This window comes from Arxiozyma heterogenica (assembly GCF_036370985.1).
Source record: "Arxiozyma heterogenica strain weizmannii chromosome Unknown scaffold_11, whole genome shotgun sequence".
Classification (NCBI taxonomy): Eukaryota; Fungi; Ascomycota; class Saccharomycetes; order Saccharomycetales; family Saccharomycetaceae; genus Arxiozyma; species Arxiozyma heterogenica.
The window spans coordinates 710,155-725,479 of NW_027042664.1; the positions used below are offsets into that span (position 1 = coordinate 710,155).

The 15,325-nt window shown below is 30.7% G+C and overlaps 5 protein-coding genes across 5 annotated transcripts; 3 read left to right on the top strand and 2 right to left on the bottom strand.

Annotated features, from left to right (window-relative positions):
- Positions 1–1,218: 1,218 nt before the first annotated feature.
- ELP2 (Elongator subunit ELP2) lies at positions 1,219–3,600 on the top strand (the record flags this gene model as incomplete). Its single annotated transcript, XM_064856995.1, has 1 exon — positions 1,219–3,600. The coding sequence occupies one exon, from the start codon at positions 1,219–1,221 to the stop codon at positions 3,598–3,600; it is 2,382 nt and encodes a 793-aa protein (XP_064716128.1).
- Positions 3,601–3,784: 184 nt separating this feature from the next.
- Positions 3,785–6,085, bottom strand: PMT6 (dolichyl-phosphate-mannose-protein mannosyltransferase PMT6; the record flags this gene model as incomplete). Its single annotated transcript, XM_064856996.1, has 1 exon — positions 3,785–6,085. One exon carries the CDS (start codon positions 6,083–6,085, stop codon positions 3,785–3,787), a length of 2,301 nt encoding a protein of 766 aa, XP_064716129.1.
- A 373-nt stretch (positions 6,086–6,458) lies between these two features.
- YPP1 (Ypp1p) lies at positions 6,459–9,023 on the bottom strand (the record flags this gene model as incomplete). Its single annotated transcript, XM_064856997.1, has 1 exon — positions 6,459–9,023. One exon carries the CDS (start codon positions 9,021–9,023, stop codon positions 6,459–6,461), a length of 2,565 nt encoding a protein of 854 aa, XP_064716130.1.
- A 515-nt stretch (positions 9,024–9,538) lies between these two features.
- On the top strand, positions 9,539–12,046 carry FYV8 (Fyv8p; the record flags this gene model as incomplete). Its single annotated transcript, XM_064856998.1, has 1 exon — positions 9,539–12,046. The coding sequence occupies one exon, from the start codon at positions 9,539–9,541 to the stop codon at positions 12,044–12,046; it is 2,508 nt and encodes an 835-aa protein (XP_064716131.1).
- A 1,364-nt stretch (positions 12,047–13,410) lies between these two features.
- XKS1 (xylulokinase) lies at positions 13,411–15,213 on the top strand (the record flags this gene model as incomplete). The annotated part of the gene is made up of 1 exon (XM_064856999.1): positions 13,411–15,213. The coding sequence occupies one exon, from the start codon at positions 13,411–13,413 to the stop codon at positions 15,211–15,213; it is 1,803 nt and encodes a 600-aa protein (XP_064716132.1).
- Positions 15,214–15,325: the final 112 nt, after the last annotated feature.

The following is a 15,325-nucleotide window of genomic DNA, read 5'->3' on the forward strand; positions in this document are numbered from 1 at the left end:
GTCTTATAATTTAAAGTATTTTCTAATTAATAATTTCAATAGTTAATTGTTTTTTACTTCTTCTTAAAGTATTTTGCCTTTGAAACTGTGATTACCCTTTTTGGTTATTATTTCGCTTTAAATTTTATATAAGGTTGTTTATGTACATATTCAAGACTAAAAAGCATTATAATAAATACCAAGAATATAAAACTTATCTGAACAAAGACAGACTGCAAAAGTAATCAAAAATTATCTACTTCTGAATATTTTTTACTGTAATTTATTTATTGGTTTGTCAATTGCTTACAAATTTATTTTATTAAAAAAATTAAAAGCAAGAGGAAAGCCTTTTTATATAATTACTATTGAAAAAGAAAAAATGAAAAAGAAAAGGGAAGAATAAAGTTTATTATTCTCAACAAAAATTCCAGTTTGCATAAATTATCTTATCTTGTTTTTAAAATTTGAAGGATGTGATTTTTTTTTTGCAAGGAATAATGAAAAACGAAGAAACATATATCTCAGTATATTATTTTACTAACTGGTGTCGGTACATTTGATATATTTGTGTTTATTGATAATTTTGTTTTTATTTTGTTTGTAAATGTAATTAAAAAAGATGAATGTGAGATCAAAACAAATATTTTTTATTTTATTTTCGGCTTTTAAGATTAAGAGAGTAATGAATTTAGAACAAAAGAAAATAATGTTTAAAAGGGTTTATAATATGTGAGTTAGTAAGTTTATTTCTTAAACTGTAAAATAAAAGAATAATTTATTTATCTACCATTAGTCTTGTAGCTGTTTTTTTTGCTGTAAAAGTATCTGACAGATAAGTGAATACTTTAAATAGGCAGACTCTGTTTTTCTTAAATAATCAAAAAAGGACAGAGAATATACTGAGAGAGTAGTATGGATGTGTTTTTGTATTTTCTTATTGAGAAAGAACAACAGAACCTAGTTACACAATATATAAGTCTTTGTTAGGCATATTTTACCTGTTCTCAACTTTCGTCTTAGTATTAAGAAAGTCTAATACTACTTTAAAAAAAATCAATAATTTGAATTTTCAACATTTGAAAAATTTTATAACAAAAAAGATTTTGATTATTTTTTTTACCTGGACATCATATGCTTAAGTTTTATAACTTGCTAAACTAAGAGGTAGAACGTTGGTGTATAGTTGTTCAAAACAGTGACTGGTGACTATAAGTAAGCTGTTGAGATTTTTTGACCATGGTTGAGGTATCTACTGAAAGTATATTTATTGGTGCCAATCAACAAAATCAAGTAAGTGATTTTAGTAAAAAAAGAAAACTGGTTGCATATGGTGCAGGTAAGACTGTTGCATTATGGAACCCATTAGATCCAAATAATAGAGGTGTTCTCTCTACTTTAAAAGGGCATAAATCAGACGTGACTTGTGTTAAGTTTATGCATGGAACCGATCTGTTGGTTACTGCATCAGAGGATTTCTGTGTTAAGATTTGGCGATTTCAAGATAATAATGTTTCTAATGTAGATCTGGAATGTATTCAAACAATTGATCATTATAATCATACTATCGTTACTTTGACAGTTTTACCTAGTGTTATTGCAATAGGTTGTGCTAACGGTCTTGTTTCCATTTGGATTCAAGACTCAACAAATGGAGGAGTTTTTGTGTTGGGTAAGGAATTTCCTATTGAGAAGAATGTCTTACCATTATCATTATCACTTTCAAATGTGCTAGATAATAAATATATGTTAGCTGTTGGTGGCACTGCTGTCCATGTGTTTATTTTCACATTTATTGTTAATTCAGAGATGCACACTGTTGATAATCATAAATTAGCTGCAAGATTAGAAGGTCATGAGGATTGGGTAAAGTCACTTTCTTTTCGTTATCAAGAAACTCCAGGAGATTACCTTTTGTGTTCTGGAGCCCAAGATCGTTACATAAGATTATGGAGAATCAAGATTAATGATCTAATTGAATATGTGGAAGACAATATGAACAATTTAACCCTATTAAATAATAAACAATACATTTTTGATATTGATATAGATTTGAAAGTTTGTATTACTTTTGAAGCTTTGATTATGGGGCACGATGATTGGATATCTTCTTTACAATGGCATGAAACTCGTTTGCAATTGTTAACTTCAACAGCAGACACAGCATTGATGGTCTGGGAGCCAGATGAGGTATCTGGTATCTGGGTTTGTAATTTAAGGCTAGGTGAATTGTCGTCTAAGGGTGCCTCTACTGCTACTGGTTCTTCTGGTGGGTTTTGGTCATGTCTTTGGTTTACTGATAATGAACAAGATTATATATTGACTAATGGGAGAACTGGTTCTTGGAGATTATGGGCATCCAAAGACAATTTGATTACCGAACAAAAACTGGCTATTACAGGTACTACTAAGGAAGTAACTGACGTTTGTTGGTCACCAGATGGGAAATATTTGTTGTCCACCTCGTTAGATCAGACTACAAGGCTATATGCTCCATGGTCATTTAATGCAAATGGGTCTAAAAGAGCGGTGCGCACCTGGCATGAATTTTCCAGACCACAAATTCACGGATATGATATGATATGTGTTGAAGCGTTAGACAAATCTAGATTTGTTAGTGGTGGTGATGAAAAGATTTTGAGATCATTTGATGAACCAAAGGGTGTTGCTGAAATTTTGCAAAAATTTGTTGATCATTCTATTGAAGCTACTGAACAAATGCCAGAATCAGCTTCTGTTCCAGTTTTGGGGCTATCTAATAAAGCTACTGAAGATGTCAATGAGGAAAACGATGTCAATGAAATCGAAACAAACGATAATAAAAATATATCTTATGATTTGGTGCAATCATTAGAAAGTCCACCTATGGAAGATATATTACAGAGACATCTATTATGGCCAGAATCTGAAAAATTGTACGGTCATGGTTATGAGATAACATGTTTAGATATATCACCAGACGGACAATTAATTGCATCGGCTTGTAGGTCTAATACTCTACAACATTCAGTCATCAGAATATTTGAAACTAAGACATGGTTAGAAATGAAATCACCTTTGGCATTCCACAATTTAACTATTACGAGATTAAGGTTTTCAGATGATGGTAAATATTTATTGGCTGTGTGCAGAGATAGAAAATGGAGTATCTGGGAAAGAAATTTTGAAGATAACACATTTGTTTTATTACAAGGTGATGAGAAACCACATACCAAAATTATTTGGGATGGTGATTGGGCTCCTAAGGAATATGGTAATGTTTTTTTTACTGCCTCTAGAGACAGAAGTATTAAATCATGGGCATTTGATGGTAAGAAGAAGGAATATATTCAACAAGATGTAATTAAGCATACGAGGCCAGTAACTGCGTTATCTGTTCATGATGCTGTTATTGATGGTAAAATATTTGTTGCTGCAGGTTTAGAAAATGGTGAAATTTTGATTTACAAATATGGTTCCGGAGGATTCAAATTATTAGTGAACTTAGACGATAAAATAACGCCTGCTGATAAAATCACAAGATTAAGGTGGAAAACCAACAATACTGGAGGCGATAACCAACTTTTCTTAGCCTCGGCTAGTAGTGATAATTCTACTCGTATATACTCTGTTACATATTAAACAATGAATTAATTTTCTATTTGTAAGGGATACTTTTATGCACCATTAATTGTACATATTTTATGTGTATATACAATAAGTCTTTTATAGAAAAAGAGAAAATATGTTGAATACTAACGGTAAGATAGGAATTGCTATTTCATTGTGTTATTTTCACATGAGGAATCTATCTTGAATAAGGTAATTAAAGTTCCCATGAAGACAACCATTTTAAATAGTCGTACGTTAACATAGGACCTATCATACCTTGACATATTGGTGAAAATTTAATGTAAATATAGATACAACCTGTAAATAAAATCAAGTAAATTGCGGTTTTCAAATAGTAGTAAGACTTTTCTAGATAATAATTCATTGTAGACCCAAACAAAATGATTGCAAAATATAACGCTGGAGCATAGTGGTGTACATAAGTGACTCTACCCATAACTACAAATGGGAGATAGTTAGCTAACCATGAAATAAATGGGAAAATACCCTGGATTATGTAAGACATCCATTGTTCCTCAGTAAATAAAGTAGTTTGCCTTTTTTGTTTTATTAAAATTGTTAACACAGGTATTGGAAATAAGATAATAAACAACGTCGATATCCAAGTATTAAATGGTGACCCCATCATAAAATATCTGGCCTGATCCATCCCCCAATGATTCATTCTAAGACCTCTATGTAATGTAGGCCACTCCCATGCTTTGGAAGCTAGTCGATCGTATTTGTCAGGGTCTGGGATTAATGCATTATTAGAAGATGCCATGGCAAAATTTATTAAGATAAAGTCTGTCCAAAATTTAGATTTTGGTGGGACATAATCATCTTCTACTTCTAAATTATCATTCCAATGGTCTTCGATATTCCACCATGTAGATTTATCTCTAGAACTCCATGATTGTTTGCAAACGATTTCTGCCTGACTAAACCCCCAGTTGGGATAAGCGAGCCCAGTTGTAGCTAAGTAGCATCCAAGATCTGCATGTTTTAATCTAAAAAATGTAGAGATAGGATGTACTAGATCTGGATTTTCTTTATGGAAGTCTGGGTTAGCAGAATCCAATTGATCTACAATTTCAATAATCCAATCATCTTTACTATCTCCATTTATATCATCCCCATATCCTGAAACTTCATAATTTCCACGAGAAACATGTGATGGAATTTCGTGGGAATGTAGATTTGATCTAGTGTTATTATGAACTAATCTGATAAGACTACCATTGCCAACACCCAATAACTGACTATTAGAAGTTTTTTTATTGTCATCAAACTTCATTATTGATCGCCTAGAAAATTGAATCTCCCAGACATTATTAGAATCAGAATGTCCATAGCCGGTAATTTGTCTCTGACCGGATCCATCAGGATACAATTGAGGATGAGAATGTAGAAGATTTGGACTTAATCCATGTGACCTTATAGTGACCTGTGATCCAAACAAGACATTCCGTGGGCTATTTTCAATTTTAGTACCTTCTAGATTGACCTGAAACAGAGTATTGGTGGATGCATCACCTGTTCCAGACTTATAAAGTAAACTGAAATGGATCTTAAAACAAAACAAATAGATTAGGAAAGGAACTATAATCAAATCTATAATTCTAACCAGCCAATGTCTAACATACTTTATTCTCCCAACCCTTTTATCATAATATAATTTGAAAAGATCTAGCACAGTATATAAACCTACTACTGATGTAATAAATAGTCCAACCCATTTTACAGAGCATACACACCCTAACGAAATACCTGTTAGGAGCATCCAAAGTGACCATTCCCTGGTCATTTGTCTATCACGCAGGTCGTAAAGTTTACACATGCACGCGAAACTCAAAGCAATAAAAAATAATAACATAGAATCTAACAAAATAAATTTGGATAGTACAATAAAAGAATGTTCCAAAGTGACCATTAACGTAATTAAATAGACCGACCAGTAGTTTAATCCCATCCACTTAGAAGAAAAAAATGCTAATGGGGTACAAAGAGCACCAAACATCGCATTGAACTGCCTCATAAATTTAAAATTGACGTTGCCAGGATAGTCTGAATTTGACTCGAAATCGAAATGGCCATCAAAGCCAGCCAACCATTCACTTAATGCAATAAGCATCTTCCCTAAAGGTGGATGGACATCATGATAAAATTCGTGTTTAATGTAGTACGAACCAAACTTACCAAAATGGGCTTCATCCCATACAACTTGTCGATTTTTATCAATCTCTTGAAATCTCACCTTAAAGGACAAAAAAGTCAAAAAAATTGGTCCTAACAATTCTAGTATGCACCATTTGATATTTTCATTGTTCAAAATTTTTGTTCTTAGACCATTGCTATCTGTTTCTTTCTTATGATCTTTCTTATTTATGTGTTCTTTGATATCGTGGTTGTAATGGTCATTATCGTTGTTGTTATGTTTTGCTAACTCTTTAGATACCTTTGTTTCTGGTAATTTGGAAATGTCCTTGTGAATAGGTACATCAGAAATAGACATATCGTTGCAAGAATAAAAATTTTCGAACTTATATTACTTGACTGACTTGGCATCAACAACTGGAAGAAACAGCAATTGTAACTAAAACTTTCTTCCATCTAAAAGCGCCATCACTATAGATCTTCTTCAGTTATGAATCCTTCTGGGCGAGAAATAAATTGAAAATATGTAACAGCCTGATAAAAAAAAAAATAAAAATAAAGGCATTTTATCTGTATAAAAAACGTAACATTTGCAGAATTGCAGAACAACCATAAATAGTATAGTACAGAATTATATGTTGTATATAACGTGAAATACGTATAAGCAGAATGTGTGCATGTTTGATCTGTGTATTTATGTCTGTGTGTGTGCATGAGTCTGAAGTAATCTATTATTGTAAACATCTAAATGAGCGGATTGGGGTGGTCTCTTTGTTGCGAATGCAGGTAAGAAGAGCATTTTGAAATTCTCTCTCTTGATATTTCTCATATATTAACGATAAATACCACCATATATCACCAGAATAGAAGGCATCAATGGATTTTGTGATACTACGTTCTAGAAGTAATTTTACATATGCTAGGGCTGCCAATTGATTACTTTTGTTGATAAAAAGTTTGGATTTACTAGAATGTGTATTTTGATGAGCATCACGCAATTTTGCTTCTATTAATGGCAAATAGTTTTCTAGATTATGGATATTTTCACTAAATCTTTCATTCTGTTTTTGATTCTCTATATCTAAAAATATTAATTGAGAATAACCAACAAGTGCATCAACATTATTTTTGTCATAATCAAGGGCCTTTTCAAACTTGTTTGATGCAGTTATTAAATCTCCTTCCAATATGTAATAATAACCTTCCATGATACTACAATTCATATCCGTTGAATTTGTTGTTAATTTCTTGGCTTCCCTAATAGCTTCCTTAGCTTGTTTTAATAAATCTGAAAAATCTTCATTACGGTCAGCACTATTGTCGTCACCATTATTATTGTTTTCAGTTTCTTTTTCTTGTTCATATAATTTCATGTAGAGTTCAGCCGTTAATAACCATATTTTTTGTAACTGTAGTTTCTGTCTCTTATCTGGTTTGGAATCATTATTATAAACATTATGGAATGTTTCAAAAAGATCTGGTAGAGATTCCATTGATTCCCTTGTACCAAATATTTCATCAATTAAATATAGTTCGGTTATTTTAAAATTAATGATTTCCCAAGCTGTCTCATTATTTCTTTCTTGTGTGTCATTGTCTGTATCATTATCATTATTTTGTAAAGATTCCAGTGCTGAACATATAATCGTGTATGAATCTTGTTTGTCTTCCTTAATAGATTTGCAAAGTGATAAAAGATGCCAAGCTTTATAAAAAAATGGGTTTTCTTTTAATATAAAAGATTGTAAAAAATTGATCGACAAATCGATCTCTCGCAATGAAGCCAAAGTATAAGCATATTTATAATAAATTTCAAATTTAAATGATTTAGATTGATTTTTATATTCAGTAATTGCCTCATTATTTGAAAGTAATGCCATTGCATTACAAAGATGTGAAGTTAATTGGAAGGATTGTAAAGAATCTATTTTCTTGGAATTTAAATCGTAAAGTATATACCATGCTTTAATTAGCATATCAGAGATTGTTTTTGGTAAAATAATACTAGTATTGTTAGAGATAAAATTTAACGATTCCCTATTATTGTCGACATTATTATCTATGGCAAATATTTTGAGGTTAAGATTTTGATAAAGGGCAACCAAATGAGTAAATAATTCATCTGAATAAGTGTCCTTGCTCTTGTGGGAATCAAAATATTTATCATTAATAGACAAAAGAGAATTATATGAATCAATTAAAAACACATGAGTATGCAGAGTATCAGCTTTGTCAGTGTCATAGAATTTAATTATATTTTCGAAATTTAAGATAGATTCAAACCCTTCCTCAATAGAATAGAAAAATATCATGGCAGTTTTCGCTACGACATGACTTTGGAAGGTTAAGCCCATTGAAGATATGATAAAGGGTTTCCATGGATCAATAACTTTTTTAATGTTATTTTCATCTTCAGTTGAAAATAGTCCTATTGAATGCAATTTGGTTAAATGAAGTTGCAAAATTACGTGGAATTGTTCTAAATATTTATTATTCTTTTGCAAAGCAGTAGGGAATTTTGCATTTAACAGATTTTTATCTTTCTTAGAATACTCTAATAACACTTCATTAAATTTTAAAAGATCATTTAATTTTAGATCATTATTTAAAATAAATATGAAAAAGAATAGAAGTTTATCGGTATCGGAGACTGCATCTAATTGGTTTAAATGTAATTGGAGTGTCTGAGAGATTGATCTAAAATAATCAAAAATATAACCATTGCATATAATTTTTGTGAAAGGTATAACATCTTTAACAAAATATTTAGATAAAGTTTTTAATCTTGATATAACATCTACAGATTCATTAAGATTTAATGTGTTTAGTTCATTGTAATAGAATTTTTCTAGTTGTAATAACAAATTAAAATTATCATAAGGTGCTAGTTTAGATGGTGCAAAATGCTTCAATTTATTAAAATACTCTATTGATCTTTCTTTGTTACCTTTATAAAATAATATAATAGCTTGACAATTTTGTAAAATGTTCAAAACCAAATCTAAATATGGTTTATTGCTAGATAAAATAGTCAATTGGATGGATTGATCACATACAATTTGAAGTTTTTCACATTCTTTTAATAGAATATCTAACCTTTTAACAAAATTAGAATTACCAATGATTTGTTCATTATTATTTTTATTAGTAGATGTTTTATATTTCGAGATATTATAATATAACCTAAAATGTAAGTTCAAAATATCGTCTAATAATTTCACTCCAGAATCTGGTTGGGAAGCACCCAATATATGAGAATCTAACGTTGATAAAATAGGATCTGATATTTTATTCATGGTAGATGATATCTTCTTCGAAAGGAAGGAAGAAAAGAAAGGATACAACGATATTAGACGAAGAGGAAATGGATATTAAGAAACACACAATCGTATTTATAGATATACAGACCAGTAGTTTAAACACCCCACGTATATTTATCGGTTAATTTATTCAACAGTCTGCCAGTAGATATAATTTGATGCAGTCATACCAATATTATTTCTTCTCTTTTGTATACTTACATATTTGAATTCTGCGCTGTTTGCTACACTCAAGTTTTTTTTTATGAAGTTTTTTCAAACTCTTTAAATTTAAATTTTTCATGGTTTAATTTGCATAAAGAAAGCAGAAAAGACTTATATGACAGTTTTATTTAGCAATTTCTGATGCAGTCTCAAAACGTTATGACTTAATATTTGTTAATACTTCTACTACAATTGGTTCAGATATTACAAGAAGGATATAATAAACATAGTAAAGTTTACGCAGATAGATACACAAGGATATATAAACACGAATTTTCATGTAAAAAATGAGCGATCCTAACGTTGAAAGAAAGAAATCGTATAGATGGGTAAGTGCTTCAAAGGTAAGCTACGATGGTTTAGATTGGAATAGTTCAGATGATGATAGTGATGATAGTCGTGTCTATGATCAGAATAATAAACACGATGATGGAGTTGGGGGAGGTAAAATAGAAAACCAAATTGATAACTTACCATCATTGCCGAAATTGAATTACTTAGATAATGAGTCTATATATAGAAGTCTTCATGAAAATACAGAGGAACAGCAGTATACTAGTGAAATACAAGACATTAATTCTTTGAAAAGCTCAGTTACTCGCTTGAAAAATGATGACAATGCTCTAGAATCTAATTTTAATGTGCTCAGTTTAAATAAGAGTAGTAGTAGTTTCGATAATCATAAGAATACAGATATTAATAGTAGTGCTATTAAAACAATCAGAAGCAGTGGTAATAGTATAATAAGTACAAGTAATCATGCAAATATTTTACCCTTAAAAAAAAATCTTACATCGACACCTTCAAGAGATATTAATGAAGACCTTGATAATTTGATGGAACAGATATCCAAGGAAATTACACCGCAATTATCAAGAGATAATAATGGGGTTTTTCAACAGGATTATACAATTACAACTAATAATGACAGTAATTCTAATATGGAGTCATTTGTTTCCGCAAAGGAATCACAGAGCCCTTATATATCAAAGGATAGAGTAGTAGTAGATACAGAGAATAAAGTACCTCAATGTGGATATTTAAAGCAATATTTAGATTCAAATGCTGAAAATAACGATATTGACAATGAAACTGATAATAGTAGTAATACAAATGATGATATATTATCATTTACAGATTCTATTAAATATCAGGAGGACAACAATAATTTGAATGATAATTTGGAAAGGGAAGAAGAATTGGAACATGGAGATGATGATGATGTTATGCTGAGTGAAGATGATTTTAAATTTCATAATAAAAAGTTAAGGGAGTCTATTCTTGAATCAAGTGATGAAGAAGATAATAATAATGTCAGTAATGATAGTATTGGTGATGATTATGAACATGGGCATATATATAGGGAGGAAGAAGGCACAAGTAGTTGTACAGAGATGAAAAAGGGGGAGAGCAAAGATCCAGGGGATAATTTGGAAATTTCAAAATCAGAATATTTTGGTACAATTACACGGAATGATCAGCAAGATTCTGCTTCTAATGGTGGTAATACAGAAGAGGGAGGAGGAGGATGTGAAGACGTTTCTTATAAAAATGATTTTGTAGAAGGTACTGATGATGATAAGCAAAAGGATGAGGAAGAAGAGAGTTTATCCATACCTGAAACTGTTAATGACGAGTCCAGTATGAATACAGACAATACAAATGAAGGTGAGAAATATTTAGATAATATAGAGAATGATGAAAATGAAAAGTTGGTGTTTCCTAATAATGATGGTGATGATGATGAGGCAGATAAACGTAGTGTACTGAAAGCTGATGGCAGTGAAACAAAGAATGATAATGAGTCAGTCGTGTCTTTTAAACATGAAACATTTGTTACAATGAATAGAAAATCTGAACAGGAAAACGAGGAAAAGGATGATTTAACTGATGATAATGATGATGCTAAGACTACAGAAAGCTGGAAGCCAGATACAGAATCATTACGGTCAGGATTCGTTCAAGAGACAGCTAAAACTGTAGTTCCTCCACCAGGATTTGTGTTTGATGAAAATGGTAAATTGGTGGATTTAACACCATCTAGTATGAAACCAAGAGTGGTCTCCACATATTCTGAAATTGAAAGTGGTTGGAATGTGTTTCCAACAAATTATGGGGGTGATTCTGTAGAATTAGAGACTATTCATGATACTAAAACATTATATGATAATAGCACAATTTATAATGTTCCTGGTCTTTTAACTAATAATCAAAATTTACCTCCCTTACCAGATAATATAAATGCAGAGACTTCAGCAGGAATTATCAACAGAGATAAAAATACCATATTAAATCATCAATCAACACCTATGTCAAGCAATGTTTTAAATAACTCATTAACTGAGACAACTACACCTAGTGCTAGTAATATGAATATTAATAATGATAATAATATACAAGGTTTAAAGAATACCCCAAGAATAGATTTGCACAATGATATGCCAGAAACCAATATTAATCAAATAATACTATCAAAAACTTCGCACTCATCGAAACTTGAAAAATTAAACAACTATTATGATACACTGTTTAGATATGACACTGGACTGCAGTTATGGGTTCAGCATTCGCTAAACATGCCAAGAGAAGAGAAGGAAACAATTTTGGATTATAAACAAAGTAAAATTGTTAAAGAAGCCTATGCAAATGCCGAAGAATTAAGTAAGAAACATACGGTTAGTAATACTATGGCTAGTGTCAATCAAAATGTAAATCATTTGAAAAAGAAAGTGTTACAACATACAATGAATCCAAAGACACTTTTTTCTTCAATCGGTAAGGGGGTGAAATTGTAAGCTATTAATATACATTATATATAATTAAATTAGATTGATTTTTTTTTTGATCTATCTTATTTTATTTTTAAAAGGAAACAGTATTCAAGATGGAATTGAGTTTAAAGTAGAAACTCTCGTTATTGCTATTAGTTCGTTGATTTCAATAATATTTATTTGTTTATTTTGTAGTTCTTTGTATTAATTATTGTATTTGAAATGAAAATGAAAAAGTTAAAACAAAATGTAAAAACCAGAGAGAAAAAATGGGTTAATTATCAACAAAAAGTAAACGAAATTCTTTTATCTATACACTTCAAGTAACTCAGCTCTATCTAATATTCCTACCTCTTTCTAACAATTCAAAAAATACAATAAAACAAAAACAAAACCAGCTACCAATAAAATTGTTTCCAATTTGCGTTCGATAAAAACCAATTAAATGATATATAATCTTTTTGTTTGTTTTTAGACTATAAACAAACTTATACATCACTAATTTCTCTTTTCCTTTAATTTTAATTGTTACCATTATTTTTATTATTACTATTAAATCATTGTATGATTTTCAATCGATTAACATCCTAATAAACAAAACGGTCTACTCTTTTCAAATGTGATAAGAATTAACTTGTTTAATACAAAATAAAAGAAAGTAAGTAAATAAAAAATTAATCTTTTTATTTGTTTTCCTCTATTAATTAACAATAGTTGAAACAACAGCTAATTATATCTAACAAAAATTCTTTCGAACCTTTAACAATTGATACTTAAAAGAAAGACATCCATAACAAACGAATTTTATTAAACATTCAAAATACAGAAAAGAAAGAAATATAAATGTGTTACACTATAGTTTTTTCCTATTATTATTGTAAGAAAAGAGTGCTAATATGCACAGTACTAAGAACAGTTTCTAAATAATTGAGTTTCTGTATTAATGCATTCTCATCAAGAAAAGACAATTATGGAGACAAAGATAAAAAAAATTTCACAACAACACTAATTATACTAAAAAGCATCAGTCAATACATACACCACCCATATGATATAACCTTTTAGTACACACACACACACACATACATATATATTTATACGTATATGTATCTTTGTGTATATATTTATGTAAGACATGTCTTTGACACTCACCTTCTTTTCTTTTTGTTTTCCTTCTATTTCTACTTGGTAACGCCATTTTTTTTGTCCCCTTACTCCTTTTTATGTTTTAATCAATCTCAAGCTTGCATAATTTATCCTGGAACACTCCATCCTAATAAGTATATAAAACTGGTATGAAATGTGAGTAACCTACATAACTAGTGACACATTATAGTACATGTGGCATTTCTATTCATTGCTTACAATGAAAAAATCACACTAACACCATGACCTACATTGACAATAACAAAGACGATACTTTTTATTTAGGGTTCGATCTTTCCACCCAACAACTTAAATGCCTAGCAATTACTCAAAATCTTAAAATCGTCCATTCTGAAACAGTTGAATTTGACAAGGATTTGCCTCATTATGGTACACAAAAGGGAGTCTTTATCAATAATGAAAGAATAGAGTCTCCTGTGGCTATGTGGCTAGAAGCCTTAGATTTAGTACTAACCAAATATAAATCTGCAAACTTTCCATTAGATAGAGTGCAAGCCATCTCAGGATCCTGCCAACAACATGGTTCTGTATATTGGTCAAAACAAGCACCCAACTTATTAAAAAAAGGAATTAAAAACGGTGAGACAACTACTCTAATAGAACAACTATATCCAATGGCATTTACTAGATTGACCGCACCTAATTGGCAAGATCATAGCACAGGTAGTCAATGCCAACAATTAGAAACATTAACTGGTGGACCAAGTAAAATGGCTAATATTACTGGGTCTAGGGCCCACTTTCGGTTCACTGGTTCTCAAATATTGAAAATTGCACAGGAAGAACCCGAGACCTATGCAATTACAGATACTATCACTTTGGTGTCTAATTTCTTAAGTAGTATTTTATGCGGTAAATTAATACCATTAGAAGAAGCAGATTGTTGCGGAATGAATCTTTATGATATCCCTAAAAGAGATTTTAACCGTGACTTGACACAATATATAGATACTGAAGCTTCAAATAATAGCCACAATCCAAAGAACAATAAAACTCTAGTTGAAAAATTACTTGGACCACCTATTAAATGTGGATTCACCCCCCATAATTTAGGTCCCATTGGCACATATTTCATTAAAAAATTTGGTTTCAAAAAGGATTGTAATATTTTCCCCTTTACTGGTGACAATCTAGCTACCATCTGCTCACTACCTTTACAACAAAATGATATCTTAGTCTCTCTGGGGACAAGTACCACTGTTTTATTGGTCACAAATCAGTATCATCCTTCACCAAATTATCATTTCTTTATTCATCCGGCTATACAAAATACATATATGGGTATGATTTGTTATTGTAATGGTGCCTTAGCAAGAGAAAGAATAAGGGATGAATTAAATAAGAACCATAATCTCCCCACATCAAATAGTTGGGAATTGTTCAATAAAGCCATACTAGATAAGGATGTGGATACGTCTAATGAATTAGGTGTATACTTTCCATTAAGTGAAATTGTACCTAGTGTGTCTCCTGTAACAAAAAGAATCATTTTCGATAAGACTACTGGTGAAATTGATCATGAAGTGAAGCAATTTATTAATAAAAGCCATGATGCCAAAAATATTGTTGAATCACAGGCTTTGAGTTGCAGGGTGAGAATATCTCCATTATTAAATAATTCTGTAAAAGAAAATAAATCTACAAATAAGAAGGTTACCGTCTCATTTGATTATGATAAAGACATCCCACTGGCACAGTTTTTGCATAAAAGACCAAACAGAGCATTCTTTGTAGGTGGCGCTTCTAAGAATGATGCTATCGTAACCAAATTTGCCCAAATATTAGGTGCTACTGAAGGAAATTATCGTTTAGATACGCCCAATTCTTGTGCACTTGGTGGTTGTTACCTAGCATTATGGTCTGATTTATATAAAAAGGAAATCATATCTTCCAAATTTGATGTTTTCTTACAAGAAAAGTTCCCCTGGAATGAACTAGAACATATTTGTAACTCCAATACAGATATTTGGAATGAATATAACAACAAGATAGTGCCATTAAGTAGACTAGAGTCTTCTTTGTAAATATATATACATACTCTTGTACACACACACACACCTACACACACACACACGTAGATACATACATACATACATATAGTATATATATATATATTCATTTCCTTCGTACACACGC